This window comes from Giraffa tippelskirchi, chromosome 12 (assembly GCF_054371585.1).
Source record: "Giraffa tippelskirchi isolate mGirTip1 chromosome 12, T2T-mGirTip1v1.2.pri, whole genome shotgun sequence".
Classification (NCBI taxonomy): domain Eukaryota; kingdom Metazoa; phylum Chordata; class Mammalia; order Artiodactyla; family Giraffidae; genus Giraffa; species Giraffa tippelskirchi.
The window spans coordinates 66,053,121-66,076,118 of NC_137286.1; the positions used below are offsets into that span (position 1 = coordinate 66,053,121).

At 54.8% G+C, this 22,998-nt stretch overlaps 2 protein-coding genes and 1 long non-coding RNA gene across 3 annotated transcripts in view; 1 reads left to right on the forward strand and 2 right to left on the reverse strand.

The window, feature by feature from the left end:
* LOC145530002 (uncharacterized) overlaps nucleotides 1–22,998 on the forward strand; it is a 1,493,464-nt gene that overhangs the window by 955,432 nt on the left and 515,034 nt on the right. The window contains exons 113-115 of the long non-coding RNA XR_014071397.1: nucleotides 294–405; nucleotides 7,947–8,058; nucleotides 15,598–15,709. This is a non-coding gene — a long non-coding RNA (uncharacterized LOC145530002). The remainder of the gene's footprint in view (nucleotides 1–293; nucleotides 406–7,946; nucleotides 8,059–15,597; nucleotides 15,710–22,998) is intronic.
* Nucleotides 9,352–11,895, reverse strand: LOC145529927 (uncharacterized). Its single transcript, XM_081550697.1, has 3 exons — nucleotides 11,726–11,895; nucleotides 11,014–11,326; nucleotides 9,352–10,763 (listed from the first exon to the last, which is right to left on the reverse strand). The coding sequence occupies exons 1-3, from the start codon at nucleotides 11,858–11,860 to the stop codon at nucleotides 10,126–10,128; spliced, it is 1,086 nt and encodes a 361-aa protein (XP_081406823.1). The 5' UTR covers nucleotides 11,861–11,895; the 3' UTR covers nucleotides 9,352–10,125.
* On the reverse strand, nucleotides 16,558–19,546 carry LOC145529925 (uncharacterized). The gene is made up of 3 exons (XM_081550693.1): nucleotides 19,377–19,546; nucleotides 18,665–18,977; nucleotides 16,558–18,414 (listed from the first exon to the last, which is right to left on the reverse strand). Exons 1-3 carry the CDS (start codon nucleotides 19,509–19,511, stop codon nucleotides 17,777–17,779), a joined length of 1,086 nt encoding a protein of 361 aa, XP_081406819.1. The 5' UTR covers nucleotides 19,512–19,546; the 3' UTR covers nucleotides 16,558–17,776.

Consider the following 22,998-nt stretch of genomic DNA (forward strand, 5'->3'; position numbering starts at 1 on the left):
CATTGGTTTGTTAGGGAATCTTGGTAATATTTGAGTTTCCTGGGGAGTATGGTCACATGACCTGGCCCTGGCCAATCGGTGCGTTCCACCTCCCTGGCCACTGTGATTGGCTCCGGACTGGGGCAGTGCCCAATCGGGGCCCAGGGCCGGGCCTCACGTTGGAAGCCAGGGGAAGACGAGCTCTCGTCCTGCTGGGGTAGGGGAAGGGGTGGGGCCGGGGGAGGTCAGGCTCCAGCAGTGGGAGGGGCTTGAGGTCCGCCTGCGGCAGTTGGTGACCTTCCTGCTCCCCTCAGGGCAGAGCCGCCGGCCTGAGAATGAGGGCGCTGCTGAGCCCAGGGGCTGAGATGGCCCGCTGCTGCTGTGGTCCCAGAGCTCCACCCGAGACCTGAGGGAGGCCGTCTGCCCGTGAGTCCTCTCCCGCTTGTCTGTCAGCTTGTTTGAACCATGCTGGGTTTTCTGCCCAGCTGGCTAAGGGGAGTCCCTGGAAATGCAAGGGTGTGGGTTTTGGCAGACTTCAGGGAAGACATGCCAGATGAGCCTGGGAGACTCCAGCTTAATCTGGATTCAGGAGATATCTCTTCGGGCCAGCTAGTAATTGTAGGATAAGCCTAATGAGTCTTCACAGGATGAAGAGAGTAACGTGCCAAGGTAGCAATCGATGTCCTCATTCGAGAGGATGAAGCTGGTGCTCAGAGAAGGGGGGAACTTGGCCAGAGCAAGGAGGTGTGCACCCAGACAGAACCCCCAGATCCGGCCATTTGAGCTCAGGGAGGCCACTGGTGTGGCTTGTCCCTGTGGCAGGGGCCGAGGCACGCAGCCCACCCTGATTCCTGCGGGGGCCTGACTTGGGAAGTGCCATCTTGTAGCTTTGAGACTCACCAAACCAAATTGCACTGGAGAGAGGAAGGACACCTTCCTTCATCCACCCCCCACCCCCGCCGGATTCCCACATACCCTGACCCCTTTCTCTTGATTTCGGAGCCATTTCCAGAGTCCCGCTCATATGACCTCATTCGAAGTGCACTGTGGACGAGCTGCCATCTGCAGCTGCTACCACAGCAGCCAAGGGCTTTAGCTCCCGAGTACCTCCCTTCCTTTGGAACTTGGGGGCCCTCTACTCCCCACTTGCACACCATAGACCTTTGCTGAGGATTGTGGGGACCCTCACTCAGTTTGCAGCACGTTGTAGCCATCCCTGTCCTCTCAATACCTCCCTTGCCACTCAGCTTGTGAGCCCCTTTGGAGCAGCGTGGCCCACCTGGCTGCAACGGAAGAGACACAGCTGACAGTGAAACAACAGCTTAGATCTGACAGCCAGAAAGCTCTGTCAAAAGGGACCTCCCTCTTCACACCGTAGAGGCTGTAGGAGCCGCCAGGCTTTCGGAACCAGTGCTGGGGCCAAAATGACTCCACAGCCGTTTTCCTTCCTGGGGAGGGTTCTGGCTCGAGTGGGAATGGCTCAAGTCTCCTAAGGTTCTGAAAGCCCACTGTGTGCAGATTCACGGTACACAGAGAGGAGAAGGTGGAGTCCTGCCCTGGAGGTGGTCACAGCTCACGGATGAGCCAGGCAGGCAGGCAGGCAGGCAGGGCATGAGAACTCCTGGGCTGCCTTCATGAGTGAATGGTGTGGGGGCAGAGGAAGAGAAGCTGGTCTGCTCCCTCATGTGGTGCCCAGGGCAGGTTGTCCCCAGAGGAAACCCTTACGACGGTGAGGACTCTCACTGCTGTTTCCCAAGGGGTTCCGTCGGTGCGTGTCTTCCCCGGAGCGGTCAGGCCGTCTCTAAAGTACACTGGCCATGGGCATTGCCTCTCCTTGGAACTTCCCACGTGTTTCTCTTTTTTATGGAACAGTGATTTTTCTAGAGGGGTTCTGGGCCACAAGGTTGTTGGGTCATTTTCTAGCCTTCTGTCGTGAAGAACGCTTTCCTGGGCGTTGGGGTGGTTTGTTGTTCCAGCTCCCTTTCTTGGCTTCTTTTGGGAGCTGGTGCAACAAGAGGAGCTCAGCCTCTGCCTTCTGGCTGAGATGTCACCCTTCAAACAGCAATGCCTGCCTGGAGATAATGATGGCATTTGCCAAAAGGGCTTCGTTTGGCACATGATATCTTGAAAGGACGTACACCGTCCTGTCAGCTATCAAAGGCTAGTTCAAATGACATAAAAATGAGAACTCTCCAATGGAGTCTTACAGTAGGTGGAGAGTCCGAAAGAAACTCCTTCAGTCATTTCACTGAGAGTCATTGATTGGGGACACCAAGAATATAGGAAGGAATGCAGAAAGAAAAGATGAAATTGTGTTCAGGATCGGGGGGAGGGATGAACAGGGCGTGCTTGCCTTGAATCCAGGCTTTGTTGGGGGGTGGGGCATAAAGATCAAACGGGTCTGAAACCACAAAGTGGTGATGGTAACACAGTATCACCAGAGTTACACAACAGTGTTTCCAAATTGCAACAATGATGAAAAAGTTTACTAACTTAACCAACAAGTTCCCAACTTAACCAACAAAAATACAGGAAACCATACAAAAAATAAAACATCACCAGAAAGGTGGAAACAAACCAAATGCAAAGCAGTTCAGGGGAAAGGAACTCCATGTCCCCTGGGGGCAGACCGAGTTGACAGCGTCCACGGTGAGCCGACAGGGATGGAGGCGGCAGAGCCGACCGCTCCCCTGGACGTGGTGTTTCCGGCAAGGGCTCTGGGTCTCTGTCCAGAGCGGGGGCTCGTTCTTCCTGCAGGGGTGGGTGAGTCATCGTCGGCGTCTGGGTGTTGCGCGGGAGCCAGGGCAGGCTCTCCCTGCCGAGGCGGTGACTCCTCCTCTGCCTCGGGTTCTCCTGCCAAAGCCCGAGCAGGTACAGGTGCACGTGGAGGTGGAGGTTCTGGCTGAGGGGGTGGGACATCAGTGCCTGGGGCTGGGGGTCCTGCAGGCACGGAGATCCGATCTGCCCGGTGTGCTGGCCAGAACCCAGCTGGCCTGGTGTCTCTGCGAGGGCAAGTCTCGGTTCTCCATCTGCCCTCGGTGGATCCCTGGGTCCTGCACCTGGAGCCACCACCTCTGTAGGGACAGGTCTGGGAAGTGGAGCCTGGTTCCAGTTGGAGGCCAGTGCTAGAGCTGGGGGAGAAGCAAAGTTTGCCCACAGGCCAGCCTTGGCATGTGCGTATCCCGGGACAGAAAGCTTCCAAGAGATTCCCAAAGAATACCCAGGGTCGGATGTCTTTTGGGACTGAAGTGTGCAAGATGGGGGTGGGGGTGTGAGGCCAGCGCTTGCTGCAGGCCCAGCAGCATCTTTCGGGGACTCGTCCCTGTGTAGCTCAGCACCCCCTCCCCACACACTCCCGTGCACCAGCCCCAGCGTCCTCACCTCTGTGCTCTGGCGTGCTGGGCTCCAGGTCCTCCTGCTGCCTCAGAGGCTGGGGTTCTCGGGACTCTGGGTCAGAGCCGGGTGTGCTGAGCTCCGTGGCAGCCTCAGACTGGGCCGCCGGGTGTATCCTGTGTGGTGTCTCGGCAGCAGGCCTTCCCCGCCTCCGCTTCGCCCCCGGTGGGGCTGATGCCTCCGTGGGCACGCTCACCTGGAGCCTGCACTGGGCCTCAGGGGCGGGGGGGTGGTGCTCCGACCCCTCCCTCCGGGAGGTGGACGGGGTGTCCCCGTCCTCGGCCTCATCACGTGGGAAGCTCTGCAACGACAGTGACCGTCAGCCAGCCATGCTGGGACTTTTCCGAGCTGGGCCTGGCCAGTGGAGCCGCTGCTTCTGCCTGCTCGAACTTCTCTTCCCAGAAGGGTCAGAGACGTGTGTCTGCTCAGATCCCCACCCGGGACGAAAGAGACTGACCTGAGGGTGTGAGGCCAGCCTGGGCGGCCGGCGCTGCCCGCACTCTCCCCATCCCAGCCAGCCTGCTCTCCCCTGGGGTGTGGACACAACTTGCCCGCAGGCTTCTGACCCCACATCCGCCTGGGCTTCCTTGAGGGAGACACACCCCGAGAAACCCGCATCCACACACACAGGCAAAGGACCCGGTGTTTCCGGGTGGCATGGGAGAGGTGGGCTGGCCCGGCCTGGGGCTCCCCGTGTTACCTTTCTGTTTCTCCGGGCAAAGGGCCAGAGGCCTCTCGGGGGTGCCCTGAGCCAACGTCGACAGGGTGCCCACGCACACTGCCTGTGAGCTCTCCTCAGGCCCCGGCCTCTGGGCAGGGGCAAACAGCAGAACATCCTGGCAGCAAGTGATCTGGCTGGGGGCTCCTCTCCGCTCTGGAGGCCTGGATACCCGGGTTGCGGGTTCTGTTGGGTTCTGTTGCCGGCAGGTGACATCATTTCCTGGGGTTCGTGCTGAGGTCCCTTCCCCAAAACTTCCCAAGGGAATCTCTGGGTTTCTGACTGCTCGACCACCCCCCTTAGGCCACGTGCAGGCACAGTGACAGCCACACAGCCCAGCCCACAGCCCTGGGGAGGCCTGGGTGCAGCCAGGGCCTGAGCTCCGAGCACCCCGCTGCTCTCAGACCAGGCTCCTTCTTCTCATAAGTGGTGTGGCCCTGGACAAGCGTATGCCCCTCAGGGTTTCCCCAGTCTCTCCATCTGCAGAGTGGGGGTCATTCTCCCATCTGCTTCCTAGGTCTGTCGGCCTACGAGCAGCTCCATGCCTTTCCACCTGGGGCCGATATCACGTGGAGCTTGTGCGCTGAGACTTCAGAAAGAAAGACTCCATCCAGGGCTGACACAGCACAGAATGGGGCAGAACGAGGCCTGGATGCGCCGTGGTACCCAGGAAAAGGCACTCCCCCTCCTGAGTGTTTTGAGACCCCGCATCCAAGTTGGAGGACCGAAAGGAAGACTCGAAGGTCTCCCTCTCTTATAGAAAAGAGTAGCCAACTTTCTGGTCCTCTGTTTCCATTGAGATTCTGTTCAAGTGTCCCAGCTCGGCTTCTGCGGGTGGCTGAGCTTCTAATGGCTCCCTGCGTTCTTGTCTTTTCCTCTCCAAACCTTCTGTCCTTTTCCCCCTTCTGGGGTGGATGGGCGCTGTCATTGCTTCTACCTTCGAGACAGATTGATGAAACGTCTGGACCATCGACTCCTTTCCTCTCTTTGGTTCTGTGTCTCTCTCTGGCTGTGTCCCTCTCTTTTCCCTTCTCGATTCAGTCTGTGTCTTCCTCTTTCTCTCTCGTGTGTGGATGGATGGATGCTAGGAATGCACATGTATATGATTAGATGAGGGTTATGTTTTAGGGATAGGTTAGAGGGAGAGAAAGGCTTTAGGTCGGAGTTGGTCATGGGGGAAGGGTCAAGGGTGGTGGTGGTGTTTCTTGGAATCTGAGTGCTGTGCGTTCTTCGTCTCTTTCCATATGAACCCCTTCTCAGATACACCACTTGCAAGGAGTCTCTCATGTTCCGTTTCCTATCTTTTGCATTTCTGAATGCTTAGCTTCTCTGTTGTGAAGAGGTTCCATTGGATGGAAACCCATTGGCGTACTTCGTTTTCCTCTTTCCCTTACTTGAAGAGACCCATTTCTACCTCGGCCCAGCAAATGGCAAGGAGACTCTGATGTTAAGGAGCCTTTGACCTACGCTTCTTTCTAGCTATCTCATGACATCAGTCTTTAGGGTGAGGTTTTTCCCCGATATTGAGGTGGTGTGAGATCAAAACCAATAGCGTTCTTCAGATGTAGCTGTCTGGTTTTCCCATGGACATTTATTGAAGAGGCTTTCTTGTTCCCATTTGGATATTCTCCCCTTTTGTGTCAGAGATGAGTTGACCATGGATGCCGGGGTTTGTTTCTGGACCCTCAACTTTATTCCATCGATCTGGATCTGTGTGTGTTGTTGTATTCCCAATAGCATACTGTCCTGCTGCTGCCGCTGCGCCTAAGTCACTTCAGTCGTGTCTGACTCTGCGCGACCCCATGGCCTGCAGCCTACCAGGCTCCTCCGTCCAGGGCGTTTTCCAGGCAAGAGTACTGGAGTGGGTCGCCATCGCCTTCTCCGATACTCTCCTGAGGATCCTAGTTTGGTCGTCTAATTTCCTTTCACACAACCTTGGATGTCCGTATCGGGGCTTTTTCGTCGGATTGTATTGACAATTTAGGCTCTTTTCTGTTTCCGTACCCCTTTTGCAATTCTTTGTTCGGTGCGAAAATGCATTGGCATTTTGGGAGGAATAGCATCGAAGCTGTGGATTGCCTTGTGGGGCTGTGACATCATTTTCCCAATAGGAATTCTTTCAAGCCCTGAGCACAGCTTCTCTTTCCAGTGGTTGGTGTGGGCTTGATCTTCCTTCTTCCATCTCTCGCCGTTTTGTGAGAACAGGTCCTTCCTTCCCTTCTGGGTTAGATGGACTCGTGGGTATCACTTCAGTGAATGGCATTGTCAGTGGGGGTGATAATTCCCTTCTCATTGGAAGACTTTGCTGTGAGTATTAGAAATGCAAGTGATTTCTCTTCCCCTTCCTCCCTGTCCATCTCTCAGAGCCACCGGGAAACAGAGGCCTCATCCAGGGTCACACAGGCCTGAGGGAGTGCAACTAGACTGTTGTTTCTTCAGGCCCTCAGTGCTGGACATCATCCGGGATACTCTGTGTGTGTCTTCCTCAGTCTGCTGTCCCTTCAGACCTTTCCCTAGTTTTCACAGGCTTGTCGTGTTGGTGTTCTTTGTCTGTTTGGAGACACATCCTTGAGAAGCTTTGTGTTTCCACTCATTCGTCTCGCGATGTATGACCTGTCTTTTGCTTTTGTAATGAGGTCTTTCCCACAGTAGATATCTTTGATTTTGCAAAGTCCACTGTATTCTCTGGGTTGTTTTGTGGGCTGCCTTTTTGTTTTGTGTGTGAAGACTCAAAGCACGTGTCCGGTTTCTGCTCATTGTTCTTCTAGATTTGTGACAAGTTTTCATGGAAACTTTGTCTAGGCATAACTGGAAGTGAACTCGGTGTAAGGTGTCAAGTCTCCATCTCCATTCATGTCATGCCCTGCAGTTTCCAATTCCCTGTTCCTGAGTGGTTTTGGAGACCTTGTGGGAAGTTTGGTTGCATCGGAGTTTGCGTTTCCACCTTGAGTAGATTCACACTGTTCTGCCCTCAGGGACACTGTCAAGGGGGAGTGAGGAGCAGCCTGCACTTCCAGCAGTGACCACACGGTGGGGCGAGTGCTGCTCTCCCCTCTGGGAGCCCCAGGCCACAGGCATCCCAGTGAGGAGCCAGCTCTGTGCTCAGCTGAAAGGAGTTAGTCTCTCAGGAGCCTCTGAGCCCTTGCCTTTGGATCACCCAGGGTGGGCATTTGCTGTGACAGAAAAAATTGCCCTGAATTCCATGGACGGAAGAGCCTGGCTGTGTAGAGTTCGTGAGTTGCCGTGAATCAGACACAACTGAGGACACAAAAATTCAATAGACTAAAACACTTTTTGGGGGTGGGGGGAGTGAAAGGGGGTGATGTGGGGTTTTTTGTCTTATATAATAGCCGAGGGAAATCTAGTTTAAACCTAAATTCACATAGATGGGAAAGGTATAGCTCTCCGTCACCCTATTAAAAAAAAAAAAAAAAAAAAGTCTTAACTTTTCTGAAAGCTTATTTAGTAGCTTCCTTGAGCAGTTCATTGTGAAGGATTTTTTTTTTTTCTTTGACATTGGCCTCATTAAAAAGTACGGTTTGCCTTTACTGGATAATTTTATTCATTGGTTTGTTAGGGAATCTTGGTAATATTTGAGTTTCCTGGGGAGTATGGTCACATGACCTGGCCCTGGCCAATCGGTGCGTTCCACCTCCCTGGCCACTGTGATTGGCTCCGGACTGGGGCAGTGCCCAATCGGGGCCCAGGGCCGGGCCTCACGTTGGAAGCCAGGGGAAGACGAGCTCTCGTCCTGCTGGGGTAGGGGAAGGGGTGGGGCCGGGGGAGGTCAGGCTCCAGCAGTGGGAGGGGCTTGAGGTCCGCCTGCGGCAGTTGGTGACCTTCCTGCTCCCCTCAGGGCAGAGCCGCCGGCCTGAGAATGAGGGCGCTGCTGAGCCCAGGGGCTGAGATGGCCCGCTGCTGCTGTGGTCCCAGAGCTCCACCCGAGACCTGAGGGAGGCCGTCTGCCCGTGAGTCCTCTCCCGCTTGTCTGTCAGCTTGTTTGAACCATGCTGGGTTTTCTGCCCAGCTGGCTAAGGGGAGTCCCTGGAAATGCAAGGGTGTGGGTTTTGGCAGACTTCAGGGAAGACATGCCAGATGAGCCTGGGAGACTCCAGCTTAATCTGGATTCAGGAGATATCTCTTCGGGCCAGCTAGTAATTGTAGGATAAGCCTAATGAGTCTTCACAGGATGAAGAGAGTAACGTGCCAAGGTAGCAATCGATGTCCTCATTCGAGAGGATGAAGCTGGTGCTCAGAGAAGGGGGGAACTTGGCCAGAGCAAGGAGGTGTGCACCCAGACAGAACCCCCAGATCCGGCCATTTGAGCTCAGGGAGGCCACTGGTGTGGCTTGTCCCTGTGGCAGGGGCCGAGGCACGCAGCCCACCCTGATTCCTGCGGGGGCCTGACTTGGGAAGTGCCATCTTGTAGCTTTGAGACTCACCAAACCAAATTGCACTGGAGAGAGGAAGGACACCTTCCTTCATCCACCCCCCACCCCCGCCGGATTCCCACATACCCTGACCCCTTTCTCTTGATTTCGGAGCCATTTCCAGAGTCCCGCTCATATGACCTCATTCGAAGTGCACTGTGGACGAGCTGCCATCTGCAGCTGCTACCACAGCAGCCAAGGGCTTTAGCTCCCGAGTACCTCCCTTCCTTTGGAACTTGGGGGCCCTCTACTCCCCACTTGCACACCATAGACCTTTGCTGAGGATTGTGGGGACCCTCACTCAGTTTGCAGCACGTTGTAGCCATCCCTGTCCTCTCAATACCTCCCTTGCCACTCAGCTTGTGAGCCCCTTTGGAGCAGCGTGGCCCACCTGGCTGCAACGGAAGAGACACAGCTGACAGTGAAACAACAGCTTAGATCTGACAGCCAGAAAGCTCTGTCAAAAGGGACCTCCCTCTTCACACCGTAGAGGCTGTAGGAGCCGCCAGGCTTTCGGAACCAGTGCTGGGGCCAAAATGACTCCACAGCCGTTTTCCTTCCTGGGGAGGGTTCTGGCTCGAGTGGGAATGGCTCAAGTCTCCTAAGGTTCTGAAAGCCCACTGTGTGCAGATTCACGGTACACAGAGAGGAGAAGGTGGAGTCCTGCCCTGGAGGTGGTCACAGCTCACGGATGAGCCAGGCAGGCAGGCAGGCAGGCAGGGCATGAGAACTCCTGGGCTGCCTTCATGAGTGAATGGTGTGGGGGCAGAGGAAGAGAAGCCGGTCTGCTCCCTCATGTGGTGCCCAGGGCAGGTTGTCCCCAGAGGAAACCCTTACGACGGTGAGGACTCTCACTGCTGTTTCCCAAGGGGTTCCGTCGGTGCGTGTCTTCCCCGGAGCGGTCAGGCCGTCTCTAAAGTACACTGGCCATGGGCATTGCCTCTCCTTGGAACTTCCCACGTGTTTCTCTTTTTTATGGAACAGTGATTTTTCTAGAGGGGTTCTGGGCCACAAGGTTGTTGGGTCATTTTCTAGCCTTCTGTCGTGAAGAACGCTTTCCTGGGCGTTGGGGTGGTTTGTTGTTCCAGCTCCCTTTCTTGGCTTCTTTTGGGAGCTGGTGCAACAAGAGGAGCTCAGCCTCTGCCTTCTGGCTGAGATGTCACCCTTCAAACAGCAATGCCTGCCTGGAGATAATGATGGCATTTGCCAAAAGGGCTTCGTTTGGCACATGATATCTTGAAAGGACGTACACCGTCCTGTCAGCTATCAAAGGCTAGTTCAAATGACATAAAAATGAGAACTCTCCAATGGAGTCTTACAGTAGGTGGAGAGTCCGAAAGAAACTCCTTCAGTCATTTCACTGAGAGTCATTGATTGGGGACACCAAGAATATAGGAAGGAATGCAGAAAGAAAAGATGAAATTGTGTTCAGGATCGGGGGGAGGGATGAACAGGGCGTGCTTGCCTTGAATCCAGGCTTTGTTGGGGGGTGGGGCATAAAGATCAAACGGGTCTGAAACCACAAAGTGGTGATGGTAACACAGTATCACCAGAGTTACACAACAGTGTTCCCAAATTGCAACAATGATGAAAAAGTTTACTAACTTAACCAACAAGTTCCCAACTTAACCAACAAAAATACAGGAAACCATACAAAAAATAAAACATCACCAGAAAGGTGGAAACAAACCAAATGCAAAGCAGTTCAGGGGAAAGGAACTCCATGTCCCCTGGGGGCAGACCGAGTTGACAGCGTCCACGGTGAGCCGACAGGGATGGAGGCGGCAGAGCCGACCGCTCCCCTGGACGTGGTGTTTCCGGCAAGGGCTCTGGGTCTCTGTCCAGAGCGGGGGCTCGTTCTTCCTGCAGGGGTGGGTGAGTCATCGTCGGCGTCTGGGTGTTGCGCGGGAGCCAGGGCAGGCTCTCCCTGCCGAGGCGGTGACTCCTCCTCTGCCTCGGGTTCTCCTGCCAAAGCCCGAGCAGGTACAGGTGCACGTGGAGGTGGAGGTTCTGGCTGAGGGGGTGGGACATCAGTGCCTGGGGCTGGGGGTCCTGCAGGCACGGAGATCCGATCTGCCCGGTGTGCTGGCCAGAACCCAGCTGGCCTGGTGTCTCTGCGAGGGCAAGTCTCGGTTCTCCATCTGCCCTCGGTGGATCCCTGGGTCCTGCACCTGGAGCCACCACCTCTGTAGGGACAGGTCTGGGAAGTGGAGCCTGGTTCCAGTTGGAGGCCAGTGCTAGAGCTGGGGGAGAAGCAAAGTTTGCCCACAGGCCAGCCTTGGCATGTGCGTATCCCGGGACAGAAAGCTTCCAAGAGATTCCCAAAGAATACCCAGGGTCGGATGTCTTTTGGGACTGAAGTGTGCAAGATGGGGGTGGGGGTGTGAGGCCAGCGCTTGCTGCAGGCCCAGCAGCATCTTTCGGGGACTCGTCCCTGTGTAGCTCAGCACCCCCTCCCCACACACTCCCGTGCACCAGCCCCAGCGTCCTCACCTCTGTGCTCTGGCGTGCTGGGCTCCAGGTCCTCCTGCTGCCTCAGAGGCTGGGGTTCTCGGGACTCTGGGTCGGAGCCGGGTGTGCTGAGCTCCGTGGCAGCCTCAGACTGGGCCGCCGGGTGTATCCTGTGTGGTGTCTCGGCAGCAGGCCTTCCCCGCCTCCGCTTCGCCCCCGGTGGGGCTGATGCCTCCGTGGGCACGCTCACCTGGAGCCTGCACTGGGCCTCAGGGGCGGGGGGGTGGTGCTCCGACCCCTCCCTCCGGGAGGTGGACGGGGTGTCCCCGTCCTCGGCCTCATCACGTGGGAAGCTCTGCAACGACAGTGACCGTCAGCCAGCCATGCTGGGACTTTTCCGAGCTGGGCCTGGCCAGTGGAGCCGCTGCTTCTGCCTGCTCGAACTTCTCTTCCCAGAAGGGTCAGAGACGTGTGTCTGCTCAGATCCCCACCCGGGACGAAAGAGACCGACCTGAGGGTGTGAGGCCAGCCTGGGCGGCCGGCGCTGCCCGCACTCTCCCCATCCCAGCCAGCCTGCTCTCCCCTGGGGTGTGGACACAACTTGCCCGCAGGCTTCTGATCCCACATCCGCCTGGGCTTCCTTGAGGGAGACACACCCCGAGAAACCCGCATCCACACACACAGGCAAAGGACCCGGTGTTTCCGGGTGGCATGGGAGAGGTGGGCTGGCCCGGCCTGGGGCTCCCCGTGTTACCTTTCTGTTTCTCCGGGCAAAGGGCCAGAGGCCTCTCGGGGGTGCCCTGAGCCAACGTCGACAGGGTGCCCACGCACACTGCCTGTGAGCTCTCCTCAGGCCCCGGCCTCTGGGCAGGGGCAAACAGCAGAACATCCTGGCAGCAAGTGATCTGGCTGGGGGCTCCTCTCCGCTCTGGAGGCCTGGATACCCGGGTTGCGGGTTCTGTTGGGTTCTGTTGCCGGCAGGTGACATCATTTCCTGGGGTTCGTGCTGAGGTCCCTTCCCCAAAACTTCCCAAGGGAATCTCTGGGTTTCTGACTGCTCGACCACCCCCCTTAGGCCATGTGCAGGCACAGTGACAGCCACACAGCCCAGCCCACAGCCCTGGGGAGGCCTGGGTGCAGCCAGGGCCTGAGCTCCGAGGACCCCGCTGCTCTCAGACCAGGCTCCTTCTTCTCATAAGTGGTGTGGCCCTGGACAAGCGTATGCCCCTCAGGGTTTCCCCAGTCTCTCCATCTGCAGAGTGGGGGTCATTCTCCCATCTGCTTCCTAGGTCTGTCGGCCTACGAGCAGCTCCATGCCTTTCCACCTGGGGCCGATATCACGTGGAGCTTGTGCGCTGAGACTTCAGAAAGAAAGACTCCATCCAGGGCTGACACAGCACAGAATGGGGCAGAACGAGGCCTGGATGCGCCGTGGTACCCAGGAAAAGGCACTCCCCCTCCTGAGTGTTTTGAGACCCCGCATCCAAGTTGGAGGACCGAAAGGAAGACTCGAAGGTCTCCCTCTCTTATAGAAAAGAGTAGCCAACTTTCTGGTCCTCTGTTTCCATTGAGATTCTGTTCAAGTGTCCCAGCTCGGCTTCTGCGGGTGGCTGAGCTTCTAATGGCTCCCTGCGTTCTTGTCTTTTCCTCTCCAAACCTTCTGTCCTTTTCCCCCTTCTGGGGTGGATGGGCGCTGTCATTGCTTCTACCTTCGAGACAGATTGATGAAACGTCTGGACCATCGACTCCTTTCCTCTCTTTGGTTCCGTGTCTCTCTCTGGCTGTGTCCCTCTCTTTTCCCTTCTCGATTCAGTCTGTGTCTTCCTCTTTCTCTCTCGTGTGTGGATGGATGGATGCTAGGAATGCACATGTATATGATTAGATGAGGGTTATGTTTTAGGGATAGGTTAGAGGGAGAGAAAGGCTTTAGGTCGGAGTTGGTCATGGGGGAAGGGTCAAGGGTGGTGGTGGTGTTTCTTGGAATCTGAGTGCTGTGCATTCTTCGTCTCTTTCCATATGAACCCCTTCTCAGATACACCACTTGCAAGGAGTCTCTCATGTTCCGTTTCCTATCTTTTGCATTTCTGAATGCTTAGCTTCTCTGTTGTGAAGAGGTTCCATTGGATGGAAACCCATTGGCGTACTTCGTTTTCCTCTTTCCCTTACTTGAAGAGACCCATTTCTACCTCGGCCCAGCAAATGGCAAGGAGACTCTGATGTTAAGGAGCCTTTGACCTACGCTTCTTTCTAGCTATCTCATGACATCAGTCTTTAGGGTGAGGTTTTTCCCCGATATTGAGGTGGTGTGAGATCAAAACCAATAGCGTTCTTCAGATGTAGCTGTCTGGTTTTCCCATGGACATTTATTGAAGAGGCTTTCTTGTTCCCATTTGGATATTCTCCCCTTTTGTGTCAGAGATGAGTTGACCATGGATGCCGGGGTTTGTTTCTGGACCCTCAACTTGATTCCATCGATCTGGATCTGTGTGTGTTGTTGTATTCCCAATAGCATACTGTCCTGCTGCTGCCGCTGCGCCTAAGTCACTTCAGTCGTGTCTGACTCTGCGCGACCCCATGGCCTGCAGCCTACCAGGCTCCTCCGTCCAGGGCGTTTTCCAGGCAAGAGTACTGGAGTGGGTCGCCATCGCCTTCTCCGATACTCTCCTGAGGATCCTAGTTTGGTCGTCTAATTTCCTTTCGCACAACCTTGGATGTCCGTATCGGGGCTTTTTCGTCGGATTGTATTGACAATTTAGGCTCTTTTCTGTTTCCGTACCCCTTTTGCAATTCTTTGTTCGGTGCGAAAATGCATTGGCATTTTGGGAGGAATAGCATCGAAGCTGTGGATTGCCTTGTGGGGCTGTGACATCATTTTCCCAATAGGAATTCTTTCAAGCCCTGAGCACAGCTTCTCTTTCCAGTGGTTGGTGTGGGCTTGATCTTCCTTCTTCCATCTCTCGCCGTTTTGTGAGAACAGGTCCTTCCTTCCCTTCTGGGTTAGATGGACTCGTGGGTATCACTTCAGTGAATGGCATTGTCAGTGGGGGTGATAATTCCCTTCTCATTGGAAGACTTTGCTGTGAGTATTAGAAATGCAAGTGATTTCTCTTCCCCTTCCTCCCTGTCCATCTCTCAGAGCCACCGGGAAACAGAGGCCTCATCCAGGGTCACACAGGCCTGAGGGAGTGCAACTAGACTGTTGTTTCTTCAGGCCCTCAGTGCTGGACATCATCCGGGATACTCTGTGTGTGTCTTCCTCAGTCTGCTGTCCCTTCAGACCTTTCCCTAGTTTTCACAGGCTTGTCGTGTTGGTGTTCTTTGTCTGTTTGGAGACACATCCTTGAGAAGCTTTGTGTTTCCACTCATTCGTCTCGCGATGTATGACCTGTCTTTTGCTTTTGTAATGAGGTCTTTCCCACAGTAGATATCTTTGATTTTGCAAAGTCCACTGTATTCTCTGGGTTGTTTTGTGGGCTGCCTTTTTGTTTTGTGTGTGAAGACTCAAAGCACATGTCCGGTTTCTGCTCATTGTTCTTCTAGATTTGTGACAAGTTTTCATGGAAACTTTGTCTAGGCATAACTGGAAGTGAACTCGGTGTAAGGTGTCAAGTCTCCATCTCCATTCATGTCATGCCCTGCAGTTTCCAATTCCCTGTTCCTGAGTGGTTTTGGAGACCTTGTGGGAAGTTTGGTTGCATCGGAGTTTGCGTTTCCACCTTGAGTAGATTCACACTGTTCTGCCCTCAGGGACACTGTCAAGGGGGAGTGAGGAGCAGCCTGCACTTCCAGCAGTGACCACACGGTGGGGCGAGTGCTGCTCTCCCCTCTGGGAGCCCCAGGCCACAGGCATCCCAGTGAGGAGCCAGCTCTGTGCTCAGCTGAAAGGAGTTAGTCTCTCAGGAGCCTCTGAGCCCTTGCCTTTGGATCACCCAGGGTGGGCATTTGCTGTGACAGAAAAAATTGCCCTGAATTCCATGGACGGAAGAGCCTGGCTGTGTAGAGTTCGTGAGTTGCCGTGAATCAGACACAACTGAGGACACAAAAATTCAATAGACTAAAACACTTTTTGGGGGTGGGGGGAGTGAAAGGGGGTGATGTGGGGTTTTTTGTCTTATATAATAGCCGAGGGAAATCTAGTTTAAACCTAAATTCACATAGATGGGAAAGGTATAGCTCTCCGTCACCCTATTAAAAAAAAAAAAAAAAAAGTCTTAACTTTTCTGAAAGCTTATTTAGTAGCTTCCTTGAGCAGTTCATTGTGAAGGATTTTTTTTTTTTCTTTGACATTGGCCTCATTAAAAAGTACGGTTTGCCTTTACTGGATAATTTTGTTCATTGGTTTGTTAGGGAATCTTGGTAATATTTGAGTTTCCTGGGGAGTATGGTCACATGACCTGGCCCTGGCCAATCGGTGCGTTCCACCTCCCTGGCCACTGTGATTGGCTCCGGACTGGGGCAGTGCCCAATAGGGGCCCAGGGCCGGGCCTCACGTTGGAAGCCAGGGGAAGACGAGCTCTCGTCCTGCTGGGGTAGGGGAAGGGGTGGGGCCGGGGGAGGTCAGGCTCCAGCAGTGGGAGGGGCTTGAGGTCCGCCTGCGGCAGTTGGTGACCTTCCTGCTCCCCTCAGGGCAGAGCCGCCGGCCTGAGAATGAGGGCGCTGCTGAGCCCAGGGGCTGAGATGGCCCGCTGCTGCTGTGGTCCCAGAGCTCCACCCGAGACCTGAGGGAGGCCGTCTGCCCGTGAGTCCTCTCCCGCTTGTCTGTCAGCTTGTTTGAACCATGCTGGGTTTTCTGCCCAGCTGGCTAAGGGGAGTCCCTGGAAATGCAAGGGTGTGGGTTTTGGCAGACTTCAGGGAAGACATGCCAGATGAGCCTGGGAGACTCCAGCTTAATCTGGATTCAGGAGATATCTCTTCGGGCCAGCTAGTAATTGTAGGATAAGCCTAATGAGTCTTCACAGGATGAAGAGAGTAACGTGCCAAGGTAGCAATCGATGTCCTCATTCGAGAGGATGAAGCTGGTGCTCAGAGAAGGGGGGAACTTGGCCAGAGCAAGGAGGTGTGCACCCAGACAGAACCCCCAGATCCGGCCATTTGAGCTCAGGGAGGCCACTGGTGTGGCTTGTCCCTGTGGCAGGGGCCGAGGCACGCAGCCCACCCTGATTCCTGCGGGGGCCTGACTTGGGAAGTGCCATCTTGTAGCTTTGAGACTCACCAAACCAAATTGCACTGGAGAGAGGAAGGACACCTTCCTTCATCCACCCCCCACCCCCGCCGGATTCCCACATACCCTGACCCCTTTCTCTTGATTTCGGAGCCATTTCCAGAGTCCCGCTCATATGACCTCATTCGAAGTGCACTGTGGACGAGCTGCCATCTGCAGCTGCTACCACAGCAGCCAAGGGCTTTAGCTCCCGAGTACCTCCCTTCCTTTGGAACTTGGGGGCCCTCTACTCCCCACTTGCACACCATAGACCTTTGCTGAGGATTGTGGGGACCCTCACTCAGTTTGCAGCACGTTGTAGCCATCCCTGTCCTCTCAATACCTCCCTTGCCACTCAGCTTGTGAGCCCCTTTGGAGCAGCGTGGCCCACCTGGCTGCAACAGAAGAGACACAGCTGACAGTGAAACAACAGCTTAGATCTGACAGCCAGAAAGCTCTGTCAAAAGGGACCTCCCTCTTCACACCGTAGAGGCTGTAGGAGCCGCCAGGCTTTCGGAACCAGTGCTGGGGCCAAAATGACTCCACAGCCGTTTTCCTTCCTGGGGAGGGTTCTGGCTCGAGTGGGAATGGCTCAAGTCTCCTAAGGTTCTGAAAGCCCACTGTGTGCAGATTCACGGTACACAGAGAGGAGAAGGTGGAGTCCTGCCCTGGAGGTGGTCACAGCTCACGGATGAGCCAGGCAGGCAGGCAGGCAGGCAGGGCATGAGAACACCTGAGCTGCCTTCATGAGTGAATGGTGTGGGGGCAGAGGAAGAGAAGCCGGTCTGCTCCCTCATGTGGTGCCCAGGGCAGGTTGTCCCCAGAGGAAACCCTTACGACGGTGAGGACTCTCACTGCTGTTTCCCAAGGGGTTCCGTCGGTGCGTGTCTTCCCCGGAGCGGTCAGGCCGTCTCTAAAGTACACTGGCCATGGGCATTGCCTCTCCTTGGAACTTCCCACGTGTTTCTCTTTTTTATGGAACAGTGATTTTTCTAGAGGGGTTCTGGGCCACAAGGTTGTTGGGTCATTTTCTAGCCTTCTGTCGTGAAGAACGCTTTCCTGGGCGTTGGGGTGGTTTGTTGTTCCAGCTCCCTTTCTTGGCTTCTTTTGGGAGCTGGTGCAACAAGAGGAGCTCAGCCTCTGCCTTCTGGCTGAGATGTCACCCTTCAAACAGCAATGCCTGCCTGGAGATAATGATGGCATTTGCCAAAAGGGCTTCGTTTGGCACATGATATCTTGAAAGGACGTACACCGTCCTGTCAGCTATCAAAGGCTAGTTCAAATGACATAAAAATGAGAACTCTCCAATGGAGTCTTACAGTAGGTGGAGAGTCCGAAAGAAACTCCTTCAGTCATTTCACTGAGAGTCATTGATTGGGGACACCAAGAATATAGGAAGGAATGCAGAAAGAAAAGATGAAATTGTGTTCAGGATCGGGGGGAGGGATGAACAGGGCGTGCTTGCCTTGAATCCAGGCTTTGTTGGGGGGTGGGGCATAAAGATCAAACGGGTCTGAAACCACAAAGTGGTGATGGTAACACAGTATCACCAGAGTTACACAACAGTGTTCCCAAATTGCAACAATGATGAAAAAGTTTACTAACTTAACCAACAAGTTCCCAACTTAACCAACAAAAATACAGGAAACCATACAAAAAATAAAACATCACCAGAAAGGTGGAAACAAACCAAATGCAAAGCAGTTCAGGGGAAAGGAACTCCATGTCCCCTGGGGGCAGACCGAGTTGACAGCGTCCACGGTGAGCCGACAGGGATGGAGGCGGCAGAGCCGACCGCTCCCCTGGACGTGGTGTTTCCGGCAAGGGCTCTGGGTCTCTGTCCAGAGCGGGGGCTCGTTCTTCCTGCAGGGGTGGGTGAGTCATCGTCGGCGTCTGGGTGTTGCGCGGGAGCCAGGGCAGGCTCTCCCTGCCGAGGCGGTGACTCCTCCTCTGCCTCGGGTTCTCCTGCCAAAGCCCGAGCAGGTACAGGTGCACGTGGAGGTGGAGGTTCTGGCTGAGGGGGTGGGACATCAGTGCCTGGGGCTGGGGGTCCTGCAGGCACGGAGATCCGATCTGCCCGGTGTGCTGGCCAGAACCCAGCTGGCCTGGTGTCTCTGCGAGGGCAAGTCTCGGTTCTCCATCTGCCCTCGGTGGATCCCTGGGTCCTGCACCTGGAGCCACCACCTCTGTAGGGACAGGTCTGGGAAGTGGAGCCTGGTTCCAGTTGGAGGCCAGTGCTAGAGCTGGGGGAGAAGCAAAGTTTGCCCACAGGCCAGCCTTGGCATGTGCGTATCCCGGGACAGAAAGCTTCCAAGAGATTCCCAAAGAATACCCAGGGTCGGATGTCTTTTGGGACTGAAGTGTGCAAGATGGGGGTGGGGGTGTGAGGCCAGCGCTTGCTGCAGGCCCAGCAGCATCTTTCGGGGACTCATCCCTGTGTAGCTCAGCACCCCCTCCCCACACACTCCCGTGCACCAGCCCCAGCGTCCTCACCTCTGTGCTCTGGCGTGCTGGGCTCCAGGTCCTCCTGCTGCCTCAGAGGCTGGGGTTCTCGGGACTCTGGGTCGGAGCCGGGTGTGCTGAGCTCCGTGGCAGCCTCAGACTGGGCCGCCGGGTGTATCCTGTGTGGTGTCTCGGCAGCAGGCCTTCCCCGCCTCCGCTTCGCCCCCGGTGGGGCTGATGCCTCCGTGGGCACGCTCACCTGGAGCCTGCACTGGGCCTCAGGGGCGGGGGGGTGGTGCTCCGACCCCTCCCTCCGGGAGGTGGACGGGGTGTCCCCGTCCTCGGCCTCATCACGTGGGAAGCTCTGCAACGACAGTGACCGTCAGCCAGCCATGCTGGGACTTTTCCGAGCTGGGCCTGGCCAGTGGAGCCGCTGCTTCTGCCTGCTCGAACTTCTCTTCCCAGAAGGGTCAGAGATGTGTGTCTGCTCAGATCCCCACCCGGGACGAAAGAGACCCACCTGAGGGTGTGAGGCCAGCCTGGGCGGCCGGCGCTGCCCGCACTCTCCCCATCCCAGCCAGCCTGCTCTCCCCTGGGGTGTGGACACAACTTGCCCGCAGGCTTCTGACCCCACATCCGCCTGGGCTTCCTTGAGGGAGACACACCCCGAGAAACCCGCATCCACACACACAGGCAAAGGACCCGGTGTTTCCGGGTGGCATGGGAGAGGTGGGCTGGCCCGGCCTGGGGCTCCCCGTGTTACCTTTCTGTTTCTCCGGGCAAAGGGCCAGAGGCCTCTCGGGGGTGCCCTGAGCCAACGTCGACAGGGTGCCCACGCACACTGCCTGTGAGCTCTCCTCAGGCCCCGGCCTCTGGGCAGGGGCAAACAGCAGAACATCCTGGCAGCAAGTGATCTGGCTGGGGGCTCCTCTCCGCTCTGGAGGCCTGGATACACGGGTTGCGGGTTCTGTTGGGTTCTGTTGCCGGCAGGTGACATCATTTCCTGGGGTTCGTGCTGAGGTCCCTTCCCCAAAACTTCCCAAGGGAATCTCTGGGTTTCTGACTGCTCGACCACCCCCCTTAGGCCATGTGCAGGCACAGTGACAGCCACACAGCCCAGCCCACAGCCCTGGGGAGGCCTGGGTGCAGCCAGGGCCTGAGCTCCGAGGACCCCGCTGCTCTCAGACCAGGCTCCTTCTTCTCATAAGTGGTGTGGCCCTGGACAAGCGTATGCCCCTCAGGGTTTCCCCAGTCTCTCCATCTGCAGAGTGGGGGTCATTCTCCCATCTGCTTCCTAGGTCTGTCGGCCTACGAGCAGCTCCATGCCTTTCCACCTGGGGCCGATATCACGTGGAGCTTGTGCGCTGAGACTTCAGAAAGAAAGACTCCATCCAGGGCTGACACAGCACAGAATGGGGCAGAACGAGGCCTGGATGCGCCGTGGTACCCAGGAAAAGGCACTCCCCCTCCTGAGTGTTTTGAGACCCCGCATCAAAGTTGGAGGCGCGAAAGGAAGACTCGAAGGTCTCCCTCTCTTATAGAAAAGAGTAGCCAACTTTCTGGTCCTCTGTTTCCATTGAGATTCTGTTCAAGTGTCCCAGCTCGGCTTCTGCGGGTGGCTGAGCTTCTAATGGCTCCCTGTGTTCTTGTCTTTTCCTCTCCAAACCTTCCGTCCTTTTCCCCCTTCTGGGGTGGATGGGCGCTGTCATTGCTTCTACCTTCGAGACAGATTGATGAAAAGTCTGGACCGTCGACTCCTTTCCTCTCTTTGGTTCCGTGTCTCTCTCTGTATGTGTCCCTCTCTTTTCCCTTCTCGATTCAGTCTGTGTCTTCCTCTTTCTCTCTCGTGTGTAGATGGATGGATGCTAGGAATGCACATGTATATGATTAGATGAGGGTTATGTTTTAGGGATAGGTTAGAGGGAGAGAAAGGCTTTAGGTCGGAGTTGGTCATGGGGGAAGGGTCAAGGGTGGTGGTGGTGTTTCTTGGAATCTGAGTGCTGTGCATTCTTCGTCTCTTTCCATATGAACCCCTTCTCAGATACACCACTTGCAAGGAGTCTCTCATGTTCCGTTTCCCATCTTTTGCATTTCTGAATGCTTAGCTTCTCTGTTGTGAAGAGGTTCCATTGGATGGAAACCCATTGGCGTACTTCGTTTTCCTCTTTCCCTTACTTGAAGAGACCCATTTCTACCTCCGCCCAGCAAATGGCAAGGAGACTCTGATGTTAAGGAGCCTTTGACCTACGCTTCTTTCTAGCTGTCTCATGACATCAGTCTTTAGGGTGAGGTTTTCCCCCGATATTGAGGTGGTGTGAGATCAAAACCAATAGCGTTCTTCAGATGTAGCTGTCTGGTTTTCCCATGGACATTTATTGAAGAGGCTTTCTTGTTCCCATTTGGATATTCTCCCCTTTTGTGTCAGAGATGAGTTGACCATGGATGCCGGGGTTTGTTTCTGGACCCTCAACTTTATTCCATCGATCTGGATCTGTGTGTGTTGTTGTATTCCCAATAGCATACTGTCCTGCTGCTGCCGCTGCGCCTAAGTCACTTCAGTCGTGTCTGACTCTGCGCGACCCCATGGCCTGCAGCCTACCAGGCTCCTCCGTCCAGGGCGTTTTCCAGGCAAGAGTACTGGAGTGGGTCGCCATCGCCTTCTCCGATACTCTCCTGAGGATCCTAGTTTGGTCGTCTAATTTCCTTTCACACAACCTTGGATGTCCGTATCGGGGCTTTTTCGTCGGATTGTATTGACAATTTAGGCTCTTTTCTGTTTCCGTACCCCTTTTGCAATTCTTTGTTCGGTGCGAAAATGCATTGGCATTTTGGGAGGAATAGCATCGAAGCTGTGGATTGCCTTGTGGGGCTGTGACATCATTTTCCCAATAGGAATTCTTTCAAGCCCTGAGCACAGCTTCTCTTTCCAGTGGTTGGTGTGGGCTTGATCTTCCTTCTTCCATCTCTCGCCGTTTTGTGAGAACAGGTCCTTCCTTCCCTTCTGGGTTAGATGGACTCGTGGGTATCACTTCAGTGAATGGCATTGTCAGTGGGGGTGATAATTCCCTTCTCATTGGAAGACTTTGCTGTGAGTATTAGAAATGCAAGTGATTTCTCTTCCCCTTCCTCCCTGTCCATCTCTCAGAGCCACCGGGAAACAGAGGCCTCATCCAGGGTCACACAGGCCTGAGGGAGTGCAACTAGACTGTTGTTTCTTCAGGCCCTCAGTGCTGGACATCATCCGGGATACTCTGTGTGTGTCTTCCTCAGTCTGCTGTCCCTTCAGACCTTTCCCTAGTTTTCACAGGCTTGTCGTGTTGGTGTTCTTTGTCTGTTTGGAGACACATCCTTGAGAAGCTTTGTGTTTCCACTCATTCGTCTCGCGATGTATGACCTGTCTTTTGCTTTTGTAATGAGGTCTTTCCCACAGTAGATATCTTTGATTTTGCAAAGTCCACTGTATTCTCTGGGTTGTTTTGTGGGCTGCCTTTTTGTTTTGTGTGTGAAGACTCAAAGCACGTGTCCGGTTTCTGCTCATTGTTCTTCTAGATTTGTGACAAGTTTTCATGGAAACTTTGTCTAGGGATAACTGGAAGTGAACTCGGTGTAAGGTGTCAAGTCTCCATCTCCATTCATGTCATGCCCTGCAGTTTCCAATTCCCTGTTCCTGAGTGGTTTTGGAGACCTTGTGGGAAGTTTGGTTGCATCGGAGTTTGCGTTTCCACCTTGAGTAGATTCACACTGTTCTGCCCTCAGGGACACTGTCAAGGGGGAGTGAGGAGCAGCCTGCACTTCCAGCAGTGACCACACGGTGGGGCGAGTGCTGCTCTCCCCTCTGGGAGCCCCAGGCCACAGGCATCCCAGTGAGGAGCCAGCTCTGTGCTCAGCTGAAAGGAGTTAGTCTCTCAGGAGCCTCTGAGCCCTTGCCTTTGGATCACCCAGGGTGGGCATTTGCTGTGACAGAAAAAAATTGCCCTGAATTCCATGGACGGAAGAGCCTGGCTGTGTAGAGTTCGTGAGTTGCCGTGAATCAGACACAACTGAGGACACAAAAATTCAATAGACTAAAACACTTTTTGGGGGTGGGGGGAGTGAAAGGGGGTGATGTGGGGTTTTTTGTCTTATGTAATAGCCGAGGGAAATCTACTTTAAACCTAAATTCACATAGATGGGAAAGGTATAGCTCTCCGTCACCCTATTAAAAAAAAAAAAAAGTCTTAACTTTTCTGAAAGCTTATTTAGTAGCTTCCTTGAGCAGTTCATTGTGAAGGATTTTTTTTTTTTTCTGTGACATTGGCCTCATTAAAAAGTACGGTTTGCATTTACTGGATAATTTTGTTCATTTGGTTTGTTAGGGAATCTTGGTAATATTTGAGTTTCCTGGG